General features: G+C 46.2%; 1 protein-coding gene across 1 annotated transcript; it reads right to left on the reverse strand.

Annotated features, from left to right (window-relative positions):
• On the reverse strand, positions 1-27675 carry LOC148514805 (C-type lectin domain family 2 member B-like). The gene is made up of 7 exons (XM_088480934.1): positions 27624-27675; positions 22084-22137; positions 15664-15756; positions 8777-8842; positions 3297-3436; positions 2158-2267; positions 1-818 (listed from the first exon to the last, which is right to left on the reverse strand). The coding sequence occupies exons 1-7, from the start codon at positions 27637-27639 to the stop codon at positions 656-658; spliced, it is 642 nt and encodes a 213-aa protein (XP_088337060.1). The 5' UTR covers positions 27640-27675; the 3' UTR covers positions 1-655.

The raw sequence follows: 27675 nt of genomic DNA on the forward strand, positions 1-27675 counted from the left end.
ACGAGATAAAGCAGGAATCTTTATTGAAAGAAGATATTTCATCAACACAGTGTAACAAAAAAATCACCAACAGTTTAGTAGCATTTAATTTAAAACAATAACTACTATAATAATAGCAACAAACCGGTGAGTCTAGCTCCAGGTAATCTCTCTGAGTGTAAGCCTCCCAGTTTTACAGTAAGATCCAGGGCTCCAGACTTTCCGCCGCTAATTGACTCCAGCCCTTAATCGCACTAACTGTGGGCGGTAGCCAGTCCTCAGCGTGCAAAGCTTACTGTACCAAACCGATGGAGCTGGCTTCACAGGATAGTTTTTTTTTTTTCCCGATACAGACCTAATATCAGTACATACATAGTAAGCCAGTTTAAACACATTTCATTTAACATATTCATATGGGAAGAACGAGTCATGTATCTGAAGGACAGTGTTTTCCGGTGGGCTTAGACTTTATTTAAACATGCCTGGTACCTGCCTCTTTTACATCCTAGGGATGCAGGGTGCAGGAACAAGTCAAAAGTACTCTGAACACTTTCTATTACAAGAGCAATGTTAGTCCTTCATTCCTTCACAAAGGGACTCCGGTTCTCATATATAGCTCATTGGTCTATAGATTCTTTATCCATCTATCCCTGGTTATTTATTTCTCCATCTCTTCTTATCCGTCTTTCCCAGGTTTTTTCATGGTCATCCCAAAAAAGCTTCTTCTGCTACAAATCCATTTTTTTTCATGTTTTCCGTTCTCACTTTTGACACCCTCATGATTCAGGAAAACACATTTGGATTTATCATGCTTTCCTGATATGCTCTGGATTGGAAATCTAGAGAAAACCACAAAGACAATATAGTTCTGTGAGATGATACATCCGGTGGTTGCAGTCTTGCTCAGGACATACTGTACTTTTCTGTAATGCAGTTTACAGTTATTGTATACCTTAATAAAGCATTGACATTACCGAGACAGCGAGATGTTGGACTCACATTTGATTTTAGGTTAATTAGTGATTGTTGGTTAATTTTATATTCTGTTCTTATACAACAAGAATATCAAAGATTTGGGGTAAAATGTAATAGTCTCCGAGCTTCTAACGCTGCAGGATTTATGCGAGTCTCCCCCTATTTTCAAAGTGACAATCCTTATCAGGGGCAAGTGCAGGACTTGTAAGGCTTCTGCCTATCAATCAGACAAAGGCTTGGGGGGACTCCGTATGGTATTGCAGGACTCATTCTGCACATGTGGAGAACGGGTCCTGCGCACACGCAGAGTACAAAAAATTGGGCATGTGCGCTGACCATTGGCGTCCATCTCTGAATCGGTCCCAAAGATGCTTTATTGCTCACATTGGGGGCCATGCTCTGACGGGTAAGCTGCACCTACAGTAGCATAGCGCTGGTGCAAGTTTCAGTGGATATGCCCACTGGTGCGTGTAAAGATGCACCAAACATGATTACCGGGCCTGAAGTTGCTCAAAATGGGCGTCTCAACCCTTGCACAATCGGACGCACAGTTGTACACCAGGTTAGTGTTTTGTAGTGGCGTTAGCATAAAGTCGCAGACAGGACTGAGCCCTGATTCAGAGCCGGACGCTCTGACAGAGCGCTCGCTCTGAATCAGGGCCGGGCTTTTGTTTTTTTTAAAGTGGCCTCCTGGCCGCTCGCATAGCTATAGTGAGCGGCCAGGAAGATGGTCGCGATGGTCAAGACCATCGCGACCATCAGGCTTGCGACGAGACCCTTGTGGTAGGGTCTCGTGGCCGCAAGCCCCAGAGAGATTTCGGCTCTAACAGAGCCGATATCTCTCCCACTGACATCACTCGTGATGTCAGTGGGGCCGCCCCCAAACGGAGGCGTTCACATGGGAACGCCTCCGTTTGGGCAGCCACTCCCCCGGCCCGCCCACCAAAGGGGGCGTGCCGTCACTCAACATCCACAGCACGCCCCCTTTGTAGCGAGACCCGGAGCGATGGTTTGCCCGTCGCTATCCGGGTCTCGCACATGCGCACGACGGAGCCGGCTCCCTCGTGCGCATGTGCACTGGGCCACCATTGACCCGCTTGCGAGCGCATAGCGCTCGCGAGCGGGTCTGAATCAGGCCCAGAGGCCCTTAGTCTCTGTAACTGGTAACATTGTTAATGCTATGGTCAGAGAAAGAAAACTTACAGCTGTTCAGTGTATAATGTTCCATTAGTCCAGGTCCAGCCATTATTATCAATGTTCCATCTTAGTCCAATCCAGTGATTGTCTATGCCCTTAAATCTGTCCAAGAATAACTGCCAGGAAGAAAATACATGTGTTCGGTTAACTTAAAATGCTTGTTAAGTCCTATCATGTAGTAATGTACTGTATCATAGCAGGCGATAACCTGAGTCATGCAAGTTTACTTAGTACAGTATAGCACCTGGATGAGCCCATGGCCCAATTTCGGCAAGACAATATTGACTTCAGGCAAATGCCTATTCTGGAGCTTGACACATTTATTTCAACTTGCAGAAAGTTGGGGAGTATGAGGGCGTCCTGGCACTTAAGAAGGCCTAGGATAGATATATATATATATATATATATATATATATATATATAGATATATATATATATATAACAAAAGATTGTAAATATTTATGTGCAATAATATGTGAAAGAATGACCCATGCTGTTATATTTGTATAGGTTATACTGTCATAGGACCTAGTTCAGCATGGAACGCAACAGCGTACGCAGATCGGTCTATGGTGCATACTGGCCATGCGTATGCACTGCAATGCGCGTGCGCGACCGCAGCATTGCGAACGCATTGCGATTACGCAGACCATGGGAAGCCATCACAGAGTGAGTGACAGGTAGTCAGCATTTGGGGGTGGTGATGGTGGGGTTGTCGGAGAACGCAGACATGCCAGTCCGTTGTATGGGAGTGCATAAATAAGTTGCTGCACTGGCATACACAGCTTGAGTACTCACTGCATGCAATGAGGTTAGCAATTTTAGGGTAAGACAGATGTGAGATAGTGGTAGTGGGCGTCTCTAGGCCGGATGTGCAACTGATTTGTGAATGCATTCCATAGCATATATTTGCAGAGCATGGCAGTGGTGTGTGCTCCCCCTCCACAGCCAGCCATCGGATGGACATCGGAAAGCTGCATCCGATGGCTGGCAACAATCGAATTCCCAGTATTTGATGGAAAAAATACTGCCATCAGATCGGAAACATCGATGGTTGCTAACCAACAACTTCCGATGTCCATCCCTACGTCAGAGCTCTTGACGGCCCTGATCACAACTCATACGAGACCCCCTCTCACACTCACCAGTTCATCCATGTCATTAATAAGTGCCAGAGATGCATGCTGTGAGAGACAGAAGCTCTGGCTGTTGGTCCATGTATCACGGTCCTCAGAATAAAAGTAACATTTATCATTGTACCAGATCCAATTTCTCTCACATGGCACTATTGCAAAAAGAATAAATACCATATAATTTGCATTACTCATTTATGTTCTGAACAATAGCATTGATCAGCTGTAGTTTATCTGTCACTGTAAAATAGAGGTCAACCTTGTTGTTAACTTCATACGCTACAATGTAGCGGTTCCCACCATAGACTTCAATGGAGCTTTCCCACCATTGAAGTCTATGGGGGAAGTGTGAGACAGGCTAACCGCTTAGAGCCAATCAGCGGGCAGCTCTTACGGAGGCGCGCTCTGATTGGCTGGTGGCTCCTGCAATGACAGGAGTCATGCGGATCCCTGTCATTCGCGTGAAGGAAGAATATGTGTAAATATATACCCTTCCTCCTATCTGTGCTGCATTAGAGTATTCGTTTTTATTGTTTTTAACCCTGTGGATGCCTACATGGACCAAAGAGGACGTGATCTATGGTAGGAATAGGTGAGTATGGATTTTTTTTACAGGTGTCGTGGATGTTACAGGAGAAGGGGACATGAATGGCTACAGGGATTCTAGGTGAGTATGCGTGAATGTGAGTGTGTATGTGAGTGTACTGTACATGCATGCTTTAATAAAACTTTACTTTCATGGTTTCTGAGTCTTGTCTTTATTTTAATATTTCTTTTGCAGGTGAACTACAGGTACCAGCGGGCCCTTAATGCCCCGCATGCTGGTACTTGTGGTTCTCCAAGTACAAGCATGCAGAGGAGGCTTGCTGGGGTCTTTTGTTCTCCAGCAAAAGACAATATTAATTCATCTATTTTTTACACACACTATACACAATCAACCTGGCATCCACCAATCCACCAGCCAGGGGTGCCGGGGATAGCCCCGGGCTATCAGCTCAGGCCTGGGGTGCCCTGAAGAGGGGGATCCCATTATTGACCTGGCCTGGGCTGCCTAGTGGTCAGGTGTAATGCTTGGCCGGTGAAAGGGTTCCCCTGGCTGTGACACTACACCCAGGGCCGGTGCTAGGCTGTGCTGCGCCCAGCGCCGTCCTGGGTTTCCGCCCCTTCCCTCCTCCACTCCCTCCCCCTGAGCTTAAGTATGAACTATAGCGCTGGGTGGGAGGTGGGCGTTTCCTGCGCCCTCCGGAAACAGTAGCGCTCCGGGCGACGGACCGGCTTGCCCGTGCCTGGAGCCGCTACTGACTACACCCCCACTAGAAAGAGTTCAGTGCTGGTTATGCAAAATATAGGGGACCCCTTCTAATTTTGCCCCCTGTATTTCCACAACCAGGACCGGATCAGCAGAGCCTTGTGCTAGTTCTTAAAATACAGGGGACCCTTATACATTTTTTCCCCTGTATTTTAAGAACCAGGACCGGCTCAGCAGAGCCCAGTGCTGGTTCTTAAAATAAAGGGGACCCCCTACGCATTTTTCCCCTGTATTTTAAGAACCAGGACTGACTCTTGGGAGCCCGGGGCTGGTTATGCTTTTGGGGGGTGGGTGCACGTCAATTTTTTAAATTGAACAGTTTATTGTTTTTATCACACAGAAACATGCACGGATCTCATGGATATGTGCATGTTTCTGTGTTATTAGCATCTGCTTAGGCTAGACTCGCCTATCTGAACCTTGTCTATTGTTTTTGCGATTTCTGGTAAGGTTGTGGATGCGAGTTTCAAACTCGCTACTTATTACATTGCCCGACATCTATCTGTTTTTATATAGTCTCACCCTATTACAATTTGCGAGTGTGTAAAAAATGCGAGATTAGCGCTATCCTCGCATTTTTTACAGAATCGCATCCCATTACATCTGGCCCATCGCCTGTACTAAGGGGAACCCACAGATCAGCAACCTTAGTTTAGTCTCCCTAGGCAGCTGTAACATTAGGGTGGTCGTAGTAGTACATCATTGCTGTGCAGCAATACAGATTATGGGCCTGATTCAGAGCCGTTCGCTATTTGTGGTCGCTCGTTTAAAAACAAGGGGTGGCTATTCAAATGATCCGTACGCACATTGCAGTCTGTTCACACCTCTAAGTCTGAACGAGCGTGCAAAACATACGCTCGTTTATTTTTTAAAAACGCCCCCTGGCCGCTCGCACCATACGTCATGTCCGCTATTTATTAGATTAATCGAGTACATCGACCAGCGTATGAACTGCTCGCTATTCTTGTGGTTGGTGTTTGCTACCACAAATTTGCGAGCAGTTCTGGCTATAAAATAACCCAGTGACGTGGTCAATGACGCTGCTGTTTTAAATATACACACCCATAAAACGCCCGTTTTGACCTTTAAGCACGCCTGCGTTCGGATCTCCACTCCCCATTTTCAAGCTCCTTCTCCTGTTACCACCCACATACGCCTCATTCTGTCACTCAAAATAGCAGGCCCTCGCTATATTGCGTACCAACGATTTTCGGCCGCACTGACTGGTTCGCGCATGCGTACTAAAAACCGTACGCATGCGCAGATGTGCAAACATCGCTCGGAACGAGCGTACTGCCGCTAACGAGCGGCTCTGAATGAGGGCCTATGTTCAAATAATAACTGAAAATAATTAAATAATTCACTTTACATTCAATATGCACAACTTCACTAATACATGCTGATTATTTTTCAGTGATCTTTTGTGTACTGTTTTTTGTGAAATTAGCAATTAGCTGTTGAGTGTATTCTATATGGAGGGTGGGATCTTCAGTATATTGTTTTGAAGCAGCAGTTTTTACTTTACTTGTGACTTTGTAGCAATGTTATGGGGCCCATACAACTAGGCTGTATTGGGGCAATTCCCCATTCTGCTGACGCCAGGGTTGAGGGATTGGAGAAATCCAATATGTTGGACATCTTGATTCCATGTTTCCCACTCAAAAAAGATTAGAATCGGCGAGTCAGGGACTTTTAACATGTTGAATTTCCCTAATTGCCCGAAGGATCGTGATCATCGATGTCTGTCGATTGCCGTTTTTTGATCGCCGATCGGATCAGGGTTAAGCATGGCTTAAAGTGGTCCTGGAGAGGTGGTGGAACACATCTCCCCCGCCGTCTACTCCCCCCCCTCCCTCCCACACACGCTAGTTTCACTATCCAAAACAAGTGTGAAAACTGTTCTTTACACACACACATATATTTTTGCGGAATCGGTATGCCGGCAGCGGCAGCCGGACAGATGGACAGATCCCGACAGCGGCAGCCCGACAGCGCTGGAAATCCCGATCTTCCTCAGGTAAGTATATACTAACCTAACCCCCCTAACCCTAACCCTCCTTAGGGGTGCCTAACCGTAAACCTCCGCCCCCAAGTGCCTAACCCTCCCTTTAAGTGCCTAACCCTAACCCCCCCTTCCCTGCTGCCTAAACCTAAGTTTGGATGCCTAACCCTAACCTCCCCCCGGGGGTGCCTCCCCCCTCGGCTGTCTGCTCACGGCGCCCGGCATCCCTTCGATCGGGATGCCGGGCGCCTGTCTCCCGGCATCGGGAAAATGACAGGCGTCTAGATATAGACACCTGTCATTTAACCCACGCCGGGATAAAGCAGTCGGGAAGCCGGCTGTCGGGATCACGTCAGCCGGTTTCCCGATTGCATCCCATTTTTGCAACCCCTATGTATTGCCTTCGCTTGATTCTTTCCTTATCTACTGTACTGTATATGCTAGTTTCTCTGAAATGAGGGACCTCTGAAGTAATTGAGGCTCCCTAGGCAGACAGTGAGTGGCTCTCTGTGTGTGGGTCCATTAGAGATGACGGAACTCAGTTCCACCCCATTCCTGCCCGTTAAACCCCTAGTCAGCAGAATGTGGAATCCAGGCATAGATATATGGCCTGTATTAGTTTGGGATTTATTTTGTGCCGCATTGGCCTAGTAATTTTATTTTTGTGTATATAGTTGGATTAAGTGTATACTTATGTCACTAGCTTCTTGCTATTGTTTAGTATGAAGAGGGTGTGGCCATGCAGAGAGGGCGTGTCCACGTCCGGTGGGGAAGTTCAGGTGCCTCCACTAAAAGTGGGATATCCACCAAGTTGTGAATGTGGATCTGCATCTGTTGCAGACCCTGGCCCAGCACTTTGTACTTACCCACTGGCGTCACTAGAGGGTGGAACAAAAATAACAGAGCTGCTCTGCTATTTTGGTGTCACCCCTCGGATGGTGTCACTGAGCAGCCACACTGCAGAGAGGGGCTGAGAAGGCTGGGCTTACTCAGCGGAGCAGCAGCTGCTGGGCAGACCCCAGCCTCTATCCTGCCTCTAAGCCCATTGAGTGGCAAGAACAGTGGGTGTGACATGTGGTCACGCCCCCAAGAGTGCAACACATGAGTGGGCGTGGCTTTGTGGCACGAGGCCACCGCTCTGGCGCACAAGACACCACACCGAGTGTCACAAGGTTAGTGACGCCGCTGTACTTACCCCCCTTTCCCATCTCTCAATGCCCCTAGTACATCTCCAATTAGGCTGAAAGATGGCTTCCTGACCTCCAATTATTATTTTTTTTATGGTCAAAATGTATATACAATGGTAATCCTGCCACAGTAATAGTTTAGTAATGATAGTATATCCTTACACAGATAAGTGGTAAATATAATACAGGACTCACTATGGGCAACATCTCCACTTCTAAAAACTCTTACTTTAGTAAATTTACCCCCTGGTCTCTATGGATAGTAGTGATGTAGACATTGCCCCTCCCAGTTAGGGGAACAGAAGTGCAACTCTCATCTGGTACATGTCTTACAGATATAACCTGCTCTAGACTGGTGTCAGCCCCCGGCAGCGTCAGAGACCATCAGATGCTTTTCTTTACTCTGTTATTTGGTTTTCTCATTTTATCAGATTTTTCAACATTATGTTTTTGTATTTGTAATTAGGGTCAGAGTTACCGTAGTAAACTGCTGCGGCCTTTTCACTAAATCGTCATGCCGCAGGTGTATTTTTATTTACAGTATGTGAAGTTAGCACAGGTATATTTAACTTTTACCCATGACAAGAGAAGTAAGAAGGAGCAGCTCAAGGATAATATAAAGCTGCATACACACACAACGATTTTGTTACCAATGATTTTATGAACGATTTTCCGTCAGAATATCTGTCAAATTTTTTAACGTGTAATGAACGATTTTTTTGAACTACAAACGATTTTTGCATATTCCCTTAATGAAAATCGTTCAGTTGGTCAGTCTGACTGAACTACAAACGTGAACGCGCATGAACGATAATCGTTCATCGTTTTAACTTAGAAAGTGAACGATTATTTCAACGATTGAACGATATCGTTAACGATAATTGTTAAAAAAATCATTGTGTGTATATGCAGCTTAAGAAGTAAGCAACAGATACAATTTTAAACTAAAATAAAAGAAAAGAGGGAATGCATCCACGTGTCACCTGTTACTTACATGTCTGAGCGAAGGCGTTCAGCGATTTCATGTCATCCTTATTATTACATGAGCATGTCTGACTATCTAAAGTGCAAAGAAAAAAGATCGGTGAACGAACCTTCCTGCTGGTAATTACAGTTTCCTATCTATCCAATGTTATATTTAGTTCTAAGCTACAGTCATTGTAATTTATGGGTTACTATATCAATATGTACAATATGTATGTGTGCAGAAATCTAATATTCTTATAGTGCCAACTCAATAAGCACATATCCCTGCATGCCTAAGTAAAATATAACATGTCTATTGATCATCATTAGACATTAATTTAGTGTTCCCAACAATGTACCTCAAAATGCCCAGTCACAGCTGTGTAAATCTGCCGCAATACCAACTACAGTAGACAGGTGGCAGTGTACTATCAGTGATGACAACTTCACACTCACCTCACTGTATGCAGCCTTTATTAGGCTATCACTGCTACCAAACCTTCCACAGAAAAAGTTACAAACTTATTGCTTAAAAGAGTCTTGATTTAGGTAGGAGAGGGGAGAACAGAGCGCTTCATATGAGTTCATCCCAGCCTTTGCCGGCCGGGGGCTCACAAATGAACAAGCCAGTTGGCTTCTAGTGACTAAGGCCCTCATTCAGAGCCGTACGCTCTGAGCAGAGCGCACGCTCTGAATGAGGGCCGGCCTCAATAACTATGGAGCGTCCTCCTGGATGCTCATATAGCTGTGGGTCACCACCCACAGCCTATACGAGCGTGCAGTTTGATGGCCGCGATGGTCTTGACCATCGCGACCATCGAAACTGCGAGCCGGAGCCTGCGGTTGAGGTTTTCAACCGCAAAGCCCGGAGTGATTTTGGCTCTATCAGAGCCAAAATCACTCCCACTGACATCACTAGTGATGTCAGTGGGCCGGCTTCTGACGGTAGGCGTCCCCTTAGGAACGCCCCCGTCAGGGAGGCACGCCCACCAAAGGGGGCGTGCTGTCAATCAACATCGACAGCACGCCCCCTTTGATCAGACACAACGAGCGAAGGAAAGTACTTCGCTCGTCGCGTCTGGCGCATGCGCACGACGGAGCTCCCTCCGTCATGCGCATGCTCAGTGCAGAACATCAACCCACTTGCGAGCGGACAGCCGCTTGCGAGTGGGTCTGAATCAGGCCCTAAGTCAGCTATAGCCCAAATAAGCCGGGTATAACATCATTTATTAATAATTAAGTATCAAGAGGTAACTTAAGTGTGATCACACCAAATACTGTAGGAAGAAACACAATAACAAATACAACAACATGCACTAAGATATCATGGTGTATACATTATAAAGTGAATACATTTTGTTGGCCCTCTATCAGGATGTGTTATAAATACAGTAAAATACAAAAAACACACAAAATGGTCCACACATGATTTTTGTTTTAATTTTGTAGGGTTAGGTTAAGAGTTAGGCACTTACCCCGACGGTTAGGGTTAGGCACCAGGAGGGAGGGTTAGGGTTACACACTTTTTTTATCGCTTTATACTGTGTCGTATTGTGTTTGTAATTATTTTATGTCTGTTTTATCAATCGTGATCAGCTGACAAATGAGTCTTACATTTATTAATATCATTACTGTTTTTTTATTTAGTGCTATTGTTGCTATTATTAAACTGTGATCATGTATATGGTTAGCACGCTTTCTTTTTGATTATTTTTTTCCTGTTGAGAATGTGTTAGATAAGGCCCAGCTCCTTATCCGTTAGTAGCTGCTACTGTATTAAATTGTCACAGGATTTTATGTGGGATTACACCTGCATCAATTTATTGTGGAGATTTGTGGTAATTCAAAGTCACACTAGCGCCATTGTGAGGTTTTGTCCTCTGTGTGTTTTTACTTACTGGAGGGTTAGGCACTAGAAGGGACGGTTAGGGTTAGGCACCAGGAAGGAGGGTTAGGGTTAGGCACTAGAAGGGACGGTTAGGGTTAGGCACCAGGAAGGAGGGTTAGGGTTAGGCACTAGTAGGAACGGTTAGGGTTAGGCACCAAGAAGGAGGGTTAGGGTTAGGCACTAGAAGGGACGGTTAGGGTTAGGCACCAGGAAGGAGGGTTAGGTTTAGGCACCAGGAGGGACGGTTAGGGTTAGGCACTAAAAGGGATGGTTAGGGTTAAGCACTAGGAAGGAGGGTTAGGTTTAGGCACCACGGGGAGTATTATGGATAGGGTGACAATTAGGGACAAAAAAAATCTAAAATTCATGTGTCGACCATTTTCATTTCGACCTTTTGACCCTGTCGACCATTTGTACCTGTTGACCTTCTTACATGTCAACCTTTAGTGTGTCAATATTTTGTCCCTTTCAACTTTTTGTCCTAGTCGACCTATTGACTGTCTAACATCTGGTTTCTATCTAGACACTGTTGACCTTTTTACCTGTATCTGTTAATCCACACCCGGCTAAACAGTATCTTGATACAACTTTGTTACTATGCAATGAGAAATCCTGCCTGTATTGTGCACAGTAAGTTTTCAAATTTAATTAATTTCTCTAAAAATTAGAAGAAAGGGGGCGCCACATTATCCCGTACAGTTTATTCAGGCAAATAAAAACAAGAAAGTCAAAACCTGCATACCACAGAGGAGATCAGCAATCAGTATAATCCATAGGATAATGAGGATCCTGTTTAGTTATAGCAGAGATAACAAAGATCTTAGTTCTCATTAAGCTGTGAGTGTGTGTAAAGGCCACGACCTTACGCGTTTCGTCATCCAGACTTCAGTACCTTATTTCTTTATTTAAATAACAAAAATAAAACCTTTACTATATTACACAGCCAGTCATCATAGCTGGCATCTCTCTCTGCCACACGATGATACCTTAGAGCACATTGTAACCTTCAGGGGATCTTATTGCAGCACATTTTACATTGCACGCTGATTCAGACATTTCTTAAGATACGCGAGCGATGTAAGATGTAGGGTTCTTTTAGGTACAGTTTACATTTGGTTTTTTGACAGGAAATTCTCAAAACACTATACAAGGTCTCTATACTGTATATCCACCCCCCCACTCCGGTATCCACATGATGCAAAATGGTAGTTAGTCTCACTTTCCATGCTGGATACGTACAGGCTGGCAGTAATCACAGGCAGAACATTTATGAAATAAAACTAAAGCAGTGTGGACTATTTATTAATCTATCAGTGTTTCCCTGATGAATAAGGAATGACATTATATATTTTTTATCTCCAATATATTGGAGCTATTTAATCAATTTTGCTTTCTGGGACAGCGCTTCCAAAAAGAGGCTCATCCAGCAATAGACTGTCCCAGGGGGATGTAGTCATTATATCAACATTATCAGTGTCCACATTTTGTACCACAGCCTACCCTGCACCACTAGCTTAATACAGATGTAAAATACTTCACTTCCTGGAGGAAACTACTGCACATGTGTGTGCTAGAAAGCTTGCGAATGTGCTGATAGCAATGCTCATTTTTGCCTGGGCTTTACTTATGGGAAACTAGCTGGGATACCCGGCATTGCCCAGGTTGAAGACTGGACCCTGAAGTACACCTGCAGCCTGAAAGGACCCCACTGTTTGCTAACATGCATGCAAACAGTGATGTAACTAACACGGCCCACTACTCCCCCCTGCTCCCAGTCATGCACATAAAGTGGGCCGGTCCAGTCTGGGCCACCGACGGGGGCCCCTCGGTGTTAGTGGTGTTAATATGGTGCCGGCCCGCCAGCTGATTACAGCTAGCGCACTGGCGGGCAGACATGGAGAGACAACGCCATTGGTCATGAGACAAAGCTCGTGGACCAGCAGCCAATCAACAGTGGTGGCTCCTGACTGACTGCTGGTCAACGAGCTCTGATTGGTTTGCCCTTGAAGCCAAATCCATGTATGATGGCTGCGGAGGGACACGTGGAGGTGAGTTGCTGGGGGGGGCGTATTGTGTAAGAGGAACTACTATTGTGCAGAATAATGTTATATGGAACACTACTACTCTGTGGCATAATCTGTAAAGGGCATTCCTGTGTGTTATAATGTGTAAGGGGCATTACTGTGTAGTGTAAAGGGCATTACTATGTGGCATAACCTGAATGGGTTCTATGTGACATTACATGAATGGGCTCTATGTGGGGGCAAATGCATGTATTTTTTTTACCTGGGGGCGGCTTTTAATATCTTGCTTTGTGGCCCACAAAGTTCTAGTTACTCCCTAGCATGGAAACACAGAGGCTCTGCATTTTAATATGAACTTGCATGAGTCATCAAGTTTGCTCAGACTGAGTTTATATGCCAATTTCCACTGGAGCCATACATGTAATTAAAGAGTGTCTCCATTTTTAGGGATTGTGTGACAGTATGTGGCCCTGATGAAGTTTAAACCTAGGCAAAAACCTAATACTGGTCAAACTACACTACCATGCCAAATTTGGTGGAGCTAGGTCCAAAACTCTGGCCATGCATAAGGAACATCCAGACAGACAGACAAACACGCTTTCTCGCTTATTATATAGATTTATTGACTTTAGGCCAGAACTTTTTTTATAAAGATAATCCTACTGGATGTGATGCTGAATTATATTATTTCCAATCATACTGGGAATGTTTTATTCACTGATCACCAGAAGGCCCTTATTCTTTATTTACTACCAAAATTACTTCTTATTGTGTTCACTCTACTTTCCTGTTCTTCCTGCCCCATTTACACAAAGTACCGCGGCATCGATCATCTGGTGTGAATCATCTCACAGTGGGCCTGATTCTGAAATGTATGCTAATTAGATATGTGCGCTGACCCCCATGTTTTGATTTTGATTTTCGATCTGGATTCATCTTCGTGTTTTGGTTTTGTTTGTGTTTTTTTAAAGCCCCAGAACCTGTGTAATTTAAGAATGCCCCCATTTTAGGGATTGCGTGCCAGTGTGTGGCCATGACGAAGTTCAAACCTAGGCAAAACCTAATCCTATTCTATATATTATATATATGATATATATATGATGGTTTTTGGGATGCCTCCTGTCAAAATACCGACAATGACATCCCGATGGTTGGTATCCTGACAGGGGCTGAGTAAGTACACTTACCCTCCCCCTTCTCCCCCTAACCCTCCCTTCTTGTAGCCTAACCCTCCCCACCCTGCACCCTAACCCTCCCCTTTAGTGCCTAAACCTAACCTTCCCCCCTTGTTGCCCTTAGTAACCCTACCACCCCCCCAGTGGTGCCTAACCCTAACCCTCCCCCCTAGGGGTGCCTAACCCTAAACTTCCACCCCCCCAAAACCTAACCCTAACCCCACTATGCTGCCTAAACCTAACCCTCCCACCTGGCGGCTAAAAGCTAAGGGCGCCCCGGACGTACCTCGTTCGGGCTGGCGTACTTCTGGATTCCGGCATCGGAATTAAGATAGGCATCGGTATTTTGGCACCTATCTTTAGGCCCGTGTTGGATTTTCAGCGTCGGGATTCAGACCAGCGGCATGCCGTCCGCCGGTCTGATAACTACATCCCATCACATATATATTATAAACATGTATATCATAAATATAATATATTTTATATATGCAACACAGTATTGCAGTGTCTTATATAATATATAATATTAACGCTAACCCCGCTAACTGCCCAATCCCCCCCTCCCTGCGGCTAACAGGACGGGCGCCGCGGTCTTCGGCACACGTCTTCCTGGATTCTGGCATCAGGATAAAGATAGGCGTCTGTATTTCGATGCCTATCTTAACTACCTTGTCAGGATTTCAGCATCAGCATAGAGACCGGCGGCCGCTCTTGACTACATCCCAGTCAGCACCTATCACTACAGATAGTGTATATAGGTATGTATCTTTTTTGTACTTGTGTGTTCTTAATAAAAGTCTTTGTGGCTGAAACGTTGAACAGGATGTGACACAGTTGTCAGTGTGGCCCCTGTAATTGGTTTATTTATGAAACATCCAGGAGGGCACCTGGGCTTTTGTACTTTTTAAATAGTGGAGTGCCGGCAACATCTACTTCGTATGTATATACTGTATGTATGTATATATATATATATATATATATATATATATAAGTGAAAAACAGCGGCACTCACGGGGCTGGATAAAGAAGAGTCAGGTACACAATAGGTGTATGTGATCACATACACCTATTGTGTACCTGACTCTTCTTTATCCAGCCCCGTGAGTGCCGCTGTTTTTCACTTTTATTCAACAGGTCTTCTCTACCTGAGATGGCACCCGGGCAAGTATTTTTGGTTATTATGGAGTGCCGGCCTCAGTGACTTTATATATATATATATATATATATATACAGAAACTGTACATAATATAGCAGCAGGCAGTCCCATATAGAGTGGACTGGAGGACACTCCCCATACTTAGGCTCAATTTTAAAGGCTATATTTCTTCATCATATCAGGAAATCACATCTATAAAACTCGTCCATGTTTTGGTCTGAACATTATTGGAGTGTCGACAGAGTGTTACTGAGAGTAATTGTGTTCAGAGACGATGACTCAGAATCCTGTCCTATAAGAAGGGAGAATCACCGCACCCTCTCAAAAGACCCCACCCCATTAGGGCTGCTTCATAAAATGGCCCAATCCGCCCCTGCCTCCTCCTCCCTTATGGGTTATGTTCCAGACTGTGCACTCAAATATACTAATGTTACTCTATTAGTGGGTTGGTTAGTTACTCGGCAGAGCAGGACCATGTACTGGTAGCTGGCATGGGTCCTTACTGCTGCATTGCCCCCAGTGGGCCCTTTCTGCCCCAGTTCAACACTGGCCATGGGAAACTTACTCCATAATAGTTTACCACTTTAAGCTTCTGCAACATGTAAGCCCTAACATTATACAGTGCAGATCTGTGTAACTTTTTGCTACAGCTTGTAGAATATTTTTGCTTACCTCTTAAGATAACAGCAGTTAGAGAAATCAGGAGGAATATCGCAAATACCATTATTAAAACAAACAGGCGAATAGGGACATATTTCACAGTTCCTGAAAAAGATTGGATACAAGATAAGATTAATAAAAGGTGAAATTTGATTCATAGGGGTATATTTATTAATGTGCAGGATTTTAACAACCAATCACAGTCTACTTTACATTTATCAAGCTCCTTCTAGAAGGTAATAGCTAGAATCTTATTGGTTGCTATGGGCAACATCTCCACTTCTAAATACCCGCACTTTAGTAAATATACCCCATACTCTGAAAAATCAGAAACAGAGCAAATTTATATAAGTACAAGCAGTAAGACTCAGTAACACTTTAACGGGTCCAGTGACCTGGAACTGAAATTGGTTTTCAAATTGGTTTAAAGGGCCTGATTTAGCAAGAGTACAGCCTTTGTAACCAAGCAGCAAGCAACCAAGCAGACCATTTCCAGCTGGATTCTGATTGTAGAATATCAGAGGTCACCCTACCAGATCATTGAATGTTTCCTGAGCAGCACATCATTGAGCATGGAGCCTTGGCTGGACAACTGTGTTCTCAAATTACCATTTTTTGCACAACAATTTCTGAATGTACCCAGAACAAGGACAACTGTGGTATGTTCCCAAGGTAGCAGTGTCACCCAATAGGAAAAAAGAGAAAGTAGTATTTTTGTACTTCTATGTTTCTGATTATCATTGGGAGACACTGTCACTGACACTGGTAGCAGGGTTCCCTATTGGATCCATAGAAATAGATTTGATGCAAGTTCAAAAATAGTTATTTAGATCCCAGCCGAGATGTTCACCAGATGGGTAGAAGCGAAACTGGAAAGTGGTCATGGAAACAAGCTTATGGCTCGAAAAAATTACTGCAAACAAATAGAAATTGGCAAGGCAAAGAATTCCGGCAGAGGTCAAGTGTTGTCAGTTAGAACCAAAATATGTCCAAGAAATAACAAGCACCCAAGGATTAGACAAAGGAAACCAAAAATGTTCTATGTAAGAATTGAAGAAACATAACAAGCCCCATGCTAACCTGTTTTCACTGTGGCAGGTGAATGACAAGCTCATAGCTTTCCTGTAATACCCCTTTTACACCGGAGCTAAAACCCGGGTTTTTGAAGGGTTAACCCGGGCAGCTCCCTGGTGTAAAAGGGGAGAGGGTTGGATCGCTGGGTCGAGTGACCCGGCAATCCAACCCAGGTAACTAGTAGGGTTTAACACGGGCGCAGCCCGTGAAACCCTGCTGTGAGAACAGCGCACTCTGGGTCACGATGACCTGGAGTGCGCTGCTAGCCGGCCGATTGGTCCGGCTTCAGTGGCACTTGGAGATGACGTCATCTCCAAGCGACCACTTTCACTCCGCAAAAGCCGGGTCTATGCAGACCCGACTGCGGTGTGAGTGGCGCTGACTCGGAAATATCCCGAGTCGGCGCTGGCAAAATTCCGTGTCTGATCCGGATAGGAACTTTGTTCCAAATCCGGGTCAGCCCCAGAATTTAGGTGGAAAAGGGGTATAATAGTGGTAACCAGCTCTAGGGCTAAATTTACTAAGCAGGAGGGTTTGGTGCCATTTAGAACACAACGCTAATCCCAGCAGATTGATGGCTGTTTTCATGTCAAATTGCTAGCATTTACTAAAGGTCAGTTTTGATGTCTAAAACCATAAATTTTACCCCAGCGCTCGTGAACCAATTAATCAATTCAAACAAGTCTACCTGCTGCACTTCATTAAAGGAAAGATTTACAAATCCCTTATAGCAATATACCAAGAAACAAAGTGAATGCACTGGTAAATAAATATCTTGGGCCACAATTGATATTCCACATATAATATTTATTATTAAAATTGCAAATATAAATAAAAACATAAATATCAGCACATAAAAAGGAGCATCTACATAATTCTGTGATTATATAAACAGGTCTATATTACTCACTCAAGTAGCATTGGATACAATTACACATATAGATACAACATAACCACAGATGAAAATAACAATGTAGAGTATCAGTGCTGCATTTAGCTTCAGCATCAACATAATATCACATGAACACCCAGTTGTAGTAGTGTCTGTACTATATATGAAAAAAGGTTACTAGTTTCTCTCCATTAGGTCATACTTATGTGAATTATGTTTGATTTCAGTCACAGTATGGAGCAAAAAGTCCCATTAATTGGAAAACGGAACAATGACTCTGTATTTGTAGCCATCTTTCCTGGCCGTCATGCAGCCCGGTATTAATATGCCGGCCGTCTGCTGCTAAGTACGGCACAATGTCAGGATCTGGGGTAAATGGTGACTTGATTGGAAGGGAAGGGGAAGCTAGGGAGAGACAAAGCACCAGGCAACTGCCGGAAGTAGCCTAGGTCGGGCCCGAGAACAGACAATACTACAACTGGGCATTCATGTGATATTATGTTGATGCTGTTGTAATCTAGACCGGTTTATATATTCATTTTATGTGCTGATATTTCTGTTTTTATTTATATTTGTTATTTTAGAATAATAAATACATGTGGAAAATCGGAATCGGTATGTAATCCCGGCGGCTGAATAGTCGCCAAATCATATACCGACACCAAAATCCCAAAGAAGCCAAATCCCAACTGGGGCAGGTAAGTACACTAACCCTCCCCTCCCCTCTCCCTACCCTAATCCTCCCTTAGTGGTGCCTAACCCTAACCTCCCCTCCTAGTGCCTAACCCTAACCTCCCCCGTTAGTGCCTAGCCCTAACCCCCCTCCCCGCACCCTAATCCTAACCCTCCCGGGGGGTTCCTAACCCTAACCTCCCTTCTGGTGCCTACCCCCCCCTTTCCCTACCCTAACCCTCCCAGGTTGGTGGTGCCTAACCCATAGTCCCCCTGGGGGTTCCTAAACCTTACCCTCACCCCCCGGCGGCTAGACGCTAAGACACCCGGCTAACCTTCGTCCGGTATGCCGGGTGCCGGGATTTCGTAGTGGGGCTAATGATAGGCATCAGGATATCAACGCCTATCTTTAGTCCCATGTCGGGCTTACAGTGTCGGGATATCCCGCCTGCTGGTGACCTGACTTCATCCCAGAATATCAATTATGGACCAAGATATTTGTTTACCAGCGCATTCACTTTTTTTTCTCAGCTTTGATGTCACATTATAATCCGCCATCTTATTAGAAATGACAAGCTGCCGTGGCGTCTTCTATATGGCGGTGTATTCTATAGCTTTTCTATTCACATTAATTTAATGATGTTTTTACAGAACCACCATTCAGTTGACATCACGGAAACAGAACACTGTGGGTTAGAGGCCATTCTATTCATATTTATTTACTTATACTACTTTATTTATTATAGCAAACACCATTTCATTGACATCATAGAAACAGATAGTATATAGTGTATACCCTGGCCACTTTCTCTTTCACTTTGTGTGTTTGTGAGGAATATAAGTAGGGTAGAAGATAGGAAAATAGTAGGAGAAAGATATAAAGTTTTTGCTGATTGTGGTGATTGTGGTTGTTTCTCTTTGGTAAAGTCACATGCTCCTAACGATGAAATGCGTTAGTGGTGGCTTCCAATCACCTCGCCTCACTGATCAGCGCAAATTGACCAGCTAGGCAGGAGCACTGGTCAGCCGACCATCGGACTAGTGTGACGGCTAGCTGCTTCTTCTTCATTTTTCTGTGACCTTCTCCTCCAGGGTTATAGTATTGCTCAGTTGCGGGTTCACCGGATTTCATTCCATCATATCCAGTGAACCTTACTCGTGCGATTTATACAGCAGGATTATAGTGTCACATTACCGTGGTTACTCTGCCATTTACGGATATTTATATGTGGGGCTTTGAGACTTTGACCACCTGGTTACTTACTAGCTGGTAAATACCATTCATTGCAGTGGTATACATTTTGGTCCTGCAAAGACTATTTTTTTTAATCTATAATCCGGTCACTTGCTAATTATTACGAGGTGGTATTGTCATATGTGCTCTCATGTTTTAATTCTTATTTTTTTATGTATTTATTGTTATTTTAGTGATATTTATAGTATTTTGAGTAGTTTATTCAAATAATCTTATTGGTACATTTGACTCTTGTTAATCAGTAATCTATTGCAAGACTATAGCGTTTGACTAGTGCTGCCTAGTCAGGATGGGTGCGGGATATTGGCACTTAGGATCCCGGCGGTCAAAATTCCTCCCTCCCCAGTGCCTAAACCTGAGTGAGGATGGGGGGGCGGGGGACCTAGGGGGGGGGGGGGCGTGAAAATGTTGCTATGGGGCCCCCTTAGGTCTGGTTATGCCTCTTGTATCTGTCTGCCTCAAACCCTAACAGCTCCGCTTTGGTGGAGTAAGGAACCATCGACTTTCATTAGCCAGATTTCCATAAGGCTTTGAATTTTCATCTTCAATGGCGCCAGAGAAAACCCCGTTTTTCCATATACTACTAGGGGTGCATAAATCTCTGCGGTTTTGTAAAACTATCCGAAAACAAAAGTCGCCAATTAGTAACTTCAGTCCCTAGTGTCCAGCATTGCAGCAGGTTGAGGATTTAGAGAAGGGGGCGCATTGCCTATATTTCTTATTGTTCACTTTAAAATGGTGCTCTTACATTACTCAGAGTGCCCCAGGAAATGTACTCCTCCACCAAAGTCCAACACGTACACTTAAAATATGATGATAACTTACATGGGGCTAGCTACCATAGGGGCAAGTGGTGCAGCTGCTATGGGGCCCAGAGCTGAGGGGGGCCCATCTTCCTTGTCATAGTTACATGTGTTATATACATTTTTCACCTTTGGGTGGCACATATTTTGCTATGGGGCCTTCAAATACCTAGTTACGCCTCTGGTATCTGATGTCATCGAGCTCTGACATTCCAGATTTCAAGTCATTTTGCACAGTGGGAATGGATGGGAGTTACTAAGCAGGGCCAATGGATAGTGCATTCATTATTATAGGCCACAGTTAGGGGGTCATTCAGACCCACTCACGAGCGGCAGTCCGCTCGCAAGTGGGTCGATGTTCCCCACTGCGCATGCGCACGACGGAGGGAGCTCCGTCGTGCGCATGCACGAGACCCGGCGAGCGAAGGACTTTCCATCGCTCCGGGTCTCGTACCAAAGGGGGCGTGCTGTCGATGTTGGGAACGCCTACCGTCTGAAGCCGGCCCCATTGACATCACTAGTGATGTCAGTGGGAGTGATTTTGGCTCTGATAGAGCCAAAATCACTCCTGGCCTTGCGGTTGAGAAACCCGACCACAGGGTTTCTCTCGCAAGTCCGATGGTCGCGATGGTCAAGACCATCGCGACCATCATCCTGCACGCTCGTATATGCTGTGGGTGGTGACCCACAGCTATAAGAGCGTCCAGGAGGACGCTCCATTTTAATGGAGGTGGGCCCTGATTCAGAGCGAGCGCTCTGGTCAGAGCGTCCGGCTCTGAATCAGGGCCTTAGTGCTGGCAGTACAGAGGAGCACAGGGTAACAGGTCCTGTGACACCACCCGGCAGATATCTGGGAGCTCTCGTGTACACCAGCCTTTCAGATCATGGACACTGTGCTAGTGAAGTAGGCAGTCCAGGTACTTGATGATAGGATCTGCGAACTGCACCACTGTGGCCCTGACTCACCCCCACAGCACAATAACATGGCCTTGTACTATGGGGAAATGACGTGACTCACACCCCTGTGCCTCCCACCTGGACCTCACTCTCTAGGACAGGGGTTCCCAACCACGGTCCTCAAGGCACACTAACAGTCCAGGTTTTAGGGATAGCTATACTTGAGCACAAGTGACTTAATTAGTACCTCAGTTACTTTGATTTAACCATCTGTGCACAATCATGGATATCACTAAAACCAGGACTGTTAATGTGCCTTGAGGACCGAGGTTGGGAATCACTGCTCTAGGATCTTTCAAGGAATATCACTGAGTAGCTGTTACATATGTGTAACGTGAGCATGTGATCACCGGTCTTGCTATCCTGAATGTTTTCTGGTTCGTGATGATGTCACAGAGAGACTCGGGAGCACAGTGAGCTCCTGCCAGGACCTGGGATGTCCTCTCTCATTAGTACTCAGTAATATTTATACAGTACTTTCTCAGGACATGGCTATCTGCATGCTGACATACAGATAGGAGACTATGGTTCCTCTCTATAAACAGATACGTCCTCATCACACTTTGCACTGCAGAGAGTTCCAATACTTACTTTTACCCAGTAGGTACTGCAGATACAGTGTAGGTTTAATACCTTTTTACTGTAAGTTCTGTTTACTTTACACATACTGTAACATGCAGTAAAAGGAAAGAATTGTTTAGTTTAATGTATACAGTATAAGTGACAGGTGAGCTTCATGTGAGGAAACTATAAACTTTCATTTCTCATCCTATTATTACCTGGCTGATGATTAGAGTAGACTGTGGATTCCCCATATATGGATTTTGAACCATCTGCAAAGAAAGAGAAATCATATCTGAGTAAACACAATACAATGTAACCTTCCTGCTCTAACCTGTATAACCTGTATAACCTGTAGTTCACAGCTCATCACTGATAATAATGTGTAACTGGCTTCTGAGTCTGGTTAGGCTGAAGCTATTTTTATCAGTATACTTCATGTATACAATGCTATCATATTACATTAATCATTCACATCCATCACTTTCCTCAGATCTCTCTCTCTCTCTCTCTCTCTCTCCCCCCCGCCCCCCCCCCCAGGGGCTGGCTGGCAACTGGGGGGCAACACAAGCAAGTGGCTCTGGTGTTGGTAACCCCGACTAGAGGTTGCATTTAAAACACAATAGCCCTCACAGGAAATAAATAAAACACATTGGGCCTGATTCAGACCCACTCGCGAGCGCCTGTCCGCTCGCAAGTGGGTCGATGTTCTGCACTGAGCATGCGCACGACGGAGGGAGCTCCGTCGTGCGCATGCGCCAGACGCGACGAGCGAAGGACTTTCCTTCGCTCGTTGTGTCTGATCAAAGGGGGCGTGCTGTCGATGTTGATTGACAGCACGCCCCCTTTGGTGGGCGTGCCGGAGGCGTGCCTCCCTGACGGGGGCGTTCCTAAGGGAACGCCTACCGTCAGAAGCCGGCCCACTGATAGAGCCAAAATCACTCCGGGCCTTGCAGTTGAAAACCTCAACCGCAGGCTCCGGCTCGCAGTTTCGATGGTCGCGATGGTCAAGACCATCGCGGCCATCAAACTGCACACTCGTATAGGCTGTGGGTGGTGACCCACAGCTATACGAGCGTCCAGGAGGACGCTCCATAGTTATGGAGGACGGCCCTCATTCAGAGCGTGCAATCTGCTCAGAGCATACGGCTCTGAATGAGGGCCCTTGTCCCCTACAGGAAAAACAAATCAAACACAATGGCCCTCACAAGAAAATAAATAAACACATATTCATCGCCCATGCCGCCCTACAAAAGTCTGACCTGACCTGTCAGCATCACACAGCGGTACTACCAGTTGCCGCCACTTCAACTTGCAGGCACTGAAGAGCGGAACAGAGAGAGGAGCTCCCAGTCTCCCCCTTGCCCTCAGCCACGGGCAGCACCGGCACACTGCAGCATCAGTGACTAAGGACCTCATTCAGAGTCGGTCGTTGCGGCCGCACGGTCGTACGGGAAAAGGGGCCGGATATGCAAATGATGCACTCGCATGTTGCGTCCCTAAGATCGGATCGTTAGCTGGCCGACCAAGGGGAGGAAGCAGCCGGAAGACAAAAAATACGCCCCCTTCTCGTACGCATTACACGTCATCTCCGGCCATATAAGGATTAATCGAGACCATCGGGAATCATCAGAACTGGTCGTAGAGCTTAAGGTTGACCATACCCTATCTTAAGCACTACGATCAGGTCAGTGTACAAACCACCCATGTCATGACACTACTTTGTTAATTATGCGCTCCCATAAAACGCCGTTCGCATAATTAGGCACGCCTGCGTTGGGATCTCCACTCCCCCGTTTTCAAGCACCTTCCCCTGTTACCACCCACAAACGCCTCATCCTGCCACTCAAACTACCGACCTGGCTGTGTTCAAGGAGAGAGAAATTTCTGATCGTAGCAGCTAGTTTGCGCACGCGCATTGCGAACTTTACGCATGCGCAGTTCAGCGAACATCGGTGGCGTACGACCGTTCGGCCGCAACGACCGACTCTGAATGAGGTCCTAAGTCCCTGCAGATCACAATGCACAGTACTAAGCCCTGGAGAGAGTTAAAGTGAATGAAGATATAGTGCCAACCAATCAGCTCCTGTCATTTTCAAACACAGCCTGTAAAATGACAGGAGCCGATTGGCTGGTACTTTATCTCCATCCACTTTATCTCTTTTTAGGGCTTAGTACCCTTAGTGTTGATCTTGCATGTGCGTGTGTGTATCTGCCTCCAGTATACTTACAATGATTTCGGCTATTATAATCTTCCAAAAATACACAACATTACAGCAAAAACAATATCCACAAAAGGACTGACATTTAAAAACATACTGCACATAATATATACACTGTATTTACACACACTAGATATAATGTCTGGCGTTGCCTGACTTTCTTTTTAATTCTTATAAGCTCTCTTTCTTCTCTCTCTCTTCCACCCCCGTTTCTCCTCCCCACTTTTCCCTTCTTATTCCATCTTTCACTTCCCGCTCTGTCTCTTCTCCATATCTCCCTTCTCCCTCCACTATTTCTTTTTCTCTGATCCCACTATTTTGTCTCTCTCTCTTCAATCTCATCTTGGTCTTTTTCCCCTCTTGCTTTCCTGCTCCTCTCTGTCTATCTTTGTTTCCTTTCTGCCCCTCTTTCCTGCTCGTTCTGTGTGATGGAGAACATCAAGAGTAATTTTACAGTGTGTAGAGTGTGTGGTGCTTAGCGTTAGGGCCAGGGTGAGTGTGTGGTGCTTAGCGTTAGGGCCAGGGTGAGTGTGTGGTGCTCAGCATTAGGGCAAGGGTGAGTGTTTGGTGCTTAGCGTTAGGGCCAGGGTGAGTGTGTGGTGCTTAGCGTTAGGGCCAGGGTGAGTGTGCGGTGCTTAGCGTTAGGGCCAGGGTGAGTGTGCGGTGCTTAGCGTTAGGGCCAGGGTGAGTGTGCGGTGCTTAGCATTAGGGCCAGGGTGAGTGTGTGGTGCTTAGCATTAGGGCCAGGGTGAGTGTGTGGTGCTTAGCGTTAGGGCCAGGGTGAGTGTGGGGTGCTTAGCGTTAGGGCCAGGGTGAGTGTGTGGTGCTTAGCGTTTGGGCCAGGGTGAGTGTTTGGTGCTTAGCGTTAGGGCCAGGGTGAGTGTGTGGTGCTTAGCGTTAGGGCCAGGGTGAGTGTGTGGTGCTTAGCGTTAGGGCCAGGGTGAGTGTGTGGTGCTTAGCGTTAGGGCCAGGGTGAGTGTGTGGTGCTTAGCGTTAGGGCCAGGGTGAGTGTGTGGTGCTTAGCGTTAGGGCCAGGGCGAGTGTGTGGTGCTTAGCGTTAGGGCCAGGGCGAGTGTGTGGTGCTTAGCGTTAGGGCCAGGGTGAGTGTGTGGTGCTTAGCGTTAGGGCCAGGGTGAGTGTGTGGTGCTTAGCGTTAGGGCCAGGGTGAGTGTGTGGTGCTTAGCGTTAGGGCCAGGGTGAGTGTGTGCTGCTTAGCGTTAGGGCCAGGGTGAGTGTGTGGTGCTTAGAGTTAGGGCCAGGGTGAGTGTGTGGTGCTTAGAGTTAGGGCCAGGGTGAGTGTGTGGTGCTTAGAGTTAGGGCCAGGGTGAGTGTGTGGTGCTTAGCGTTAGGGCCAGGGTGAGTGTATGCACAGGAAGTCAATGGCCTAGTAGTAGAACCCCCGGACTTCTTACCTCCATGTAAGGCTACCAGGGAAGTCTCCAGGCATCTGTATCAGCACAGCCGCCGCAGGGATCACTGTATGCTGACAGTAGTGTAGACAGACCGCGCGGGACAGCTGGGCAGTGGAACGGAAGAGGAGGTGCCTTGCTCCCTCCCCTCACCCAGTGGCGCCCCGCCCCCAGCTAATTCAGACTCATGCTCATTATGATTGATATGCCCCTGAGTCCGGCTCCTGGCCTGCATTGCCTGCTGCTGAGCGTGCAGACTGTGGCGGTGTGGATCTGGACCGAGGGTAATCACAGATGCACTGCTAAGGGGTGGTCCTGTGCACTCCCGGACCACCCCTTGGTTTTGCCCATGGCTCTGGCGGTCGGGAGACATTCACAAGATGCTCCCCGGCTGCTTATTACAGGCGCTTCAACGAAACTCAAGGAAAATTATCCTTGTTACACTAACTGAGTGGCCGGGGAGCATCCTCTGCATGTCTCCCGGCCGCTAGAAATGTATATATATATATATATATATATATAACAACTAAGGCAACTTGTGGCCCCATAATACTGAGATTATACCGGCCCGGGGGGCAGATGGCACCCTGCCCCCCGGCCCAGCCTGCCTCTGCTCCCCCCCCTTTTTGGTGCCCTGTGCCAGAAAGAGCATTGGTGCCCCCCCCTCCCTTATTTTCAAATAGTAACTTAAGATGTGCACCCGAAAAAGAGCCATAGCCTAATGGGGAAGGGCCAGGGAAGAGATAGGGGATGCCAGGAGATGCTGGGGATAAAAGAAGATGAAGCTACCACTGAAGATGATAATAACCAGAAAATTGACAGGCCCAACACCGCCCCCTGTGGTGCCCTGTGCCATGGCACTGGTCGCACTACCCTAGTTACGGCCCTGAGAGGGGCACATAGTGTACACAGAGAAATTGATGTAGGAATGATTTTATTTATTCATCTCTATTATTTCTGACATTTATACACAACAAGTAAGGAGGAAGTAAAAGAATAAATAAATACACATGCAGACAACTAGAGCATTAGGTGGAGGAGATGGGTCATTAGCTCATTAACTGCCAGCAAATATAACGTTTCTGTCTTTCAGTTTTCCCCAGGTCTGTACCGGGCTTATTGGGGGCACAGTATAGACCACCTGTACACTCTTCTGCTATACGGACACAATGTTCCCCGTACTGCTACCTTTATCTCCTCCGCATAGTTCCCGGCTGGTGAGTCCCATCACAGCAGCCTGTCAGTCCTCAATGTACAATAGGGTAACAATATAATATGCTATCATTATATATTATCAGGGTGCCAGCAGCAGGGACTCTCACACAATGATAATGTTATTTACCACCAGGGGTGTATCTAGGGGTCTTAGCGCCCTAGGCAAAGCAAGGGACTCTCCGTGAATGGCACTGCCAGGTGGCACAGACCAGCACCCCTTGCTAGTGCCATCCTAGCCAATAGGAAGATACGGCCCTGTTACCACCCTGGGAACTGATGTCCCGATTCAGACCAGTTCGCAAAGCTTCATTCGCACATAGCCATCCACATTCAAAGTATGCAAATCCCGCGATCGCAAGCAAGACATTAGTACGCCCACTATGTTTTGCCATGCGATTGCGGTATGTATTTAGACGCCCACCAGCCTGACACAAGACACCCACTTGCCCTTAGTAACATGCGTCATCTACAGGAAGTGTATTAAACAATCGGTAACATCGGCTGACATCGGACCCATACGCAGCGCTTGTGGTTGTCTTTACCCTACCGTAAGTACTGCGAGTGCTGCAGTGTTTATTTCAGCCATGTGATGTGTATGCTGATGATGCGTCTTAATTATACACGCCCCTGAAACGGCGTTTTGATGCTCAGACACGCCTGCTTACGTACCACCACTCCCCCGTTATCATCGACCTCCCCCTGTCACCACCCACAAATGGCACATTCTGTCACTCAAACTTGCGGGGCATCTGTGTACTCGCTGCAATCGCTTCCTGATCGCAGCGGCTGGTTCGCGCACACGCACTGCATCTTATATGCATGCGCAGATTGTGAATATCGTCTGGCTGCATGCTAATGCAGCCTTGCAAATGGGTCTCAATCAGGCCCTGAGCACAGTGTAATATTACTGACCTGGGAGTTGCATCATGTTCTTCCTTCAGTATCTACGGTGCTGTGCTGTACC

Source organism: Taudactylus pleione, unplaced genomic scaffold (assembly GCF_031769625.1).
Source record: "Taudactylus pleione unplaced genomic scaffold, aTauple2 ptg000258l, whole genome shotgun sequence".
Classification (NCBI taxonomy): Eukaryota; Metazoa; Chordata; class Amphibia; order Anura; family Myobatrachidae; genus Taudactylus; species Taudactylus pleione.

What these genes read in the sequence shown, in the direction of transcription:
- LOC148514805 (XM_088480934.1), bottom strand. An exon ending in TTAATGACATGGATGAACTG is followed by an intron (nt 2,268 to 3,296) that starts GTGAGTGTGAGA and finishes TCTTCCTGGCAG; the next exon opens with TTATTCTTGGACAGATTTAA. An exon ending in ACATTATACACTGAACAGCT is followed by an intron (nt 819 to 2,157) that starts GTAAGTTTTCTT and finishes GGTTTTCTCTAG; the next exon opens with ATTTCCAATCCAGAGCATAT.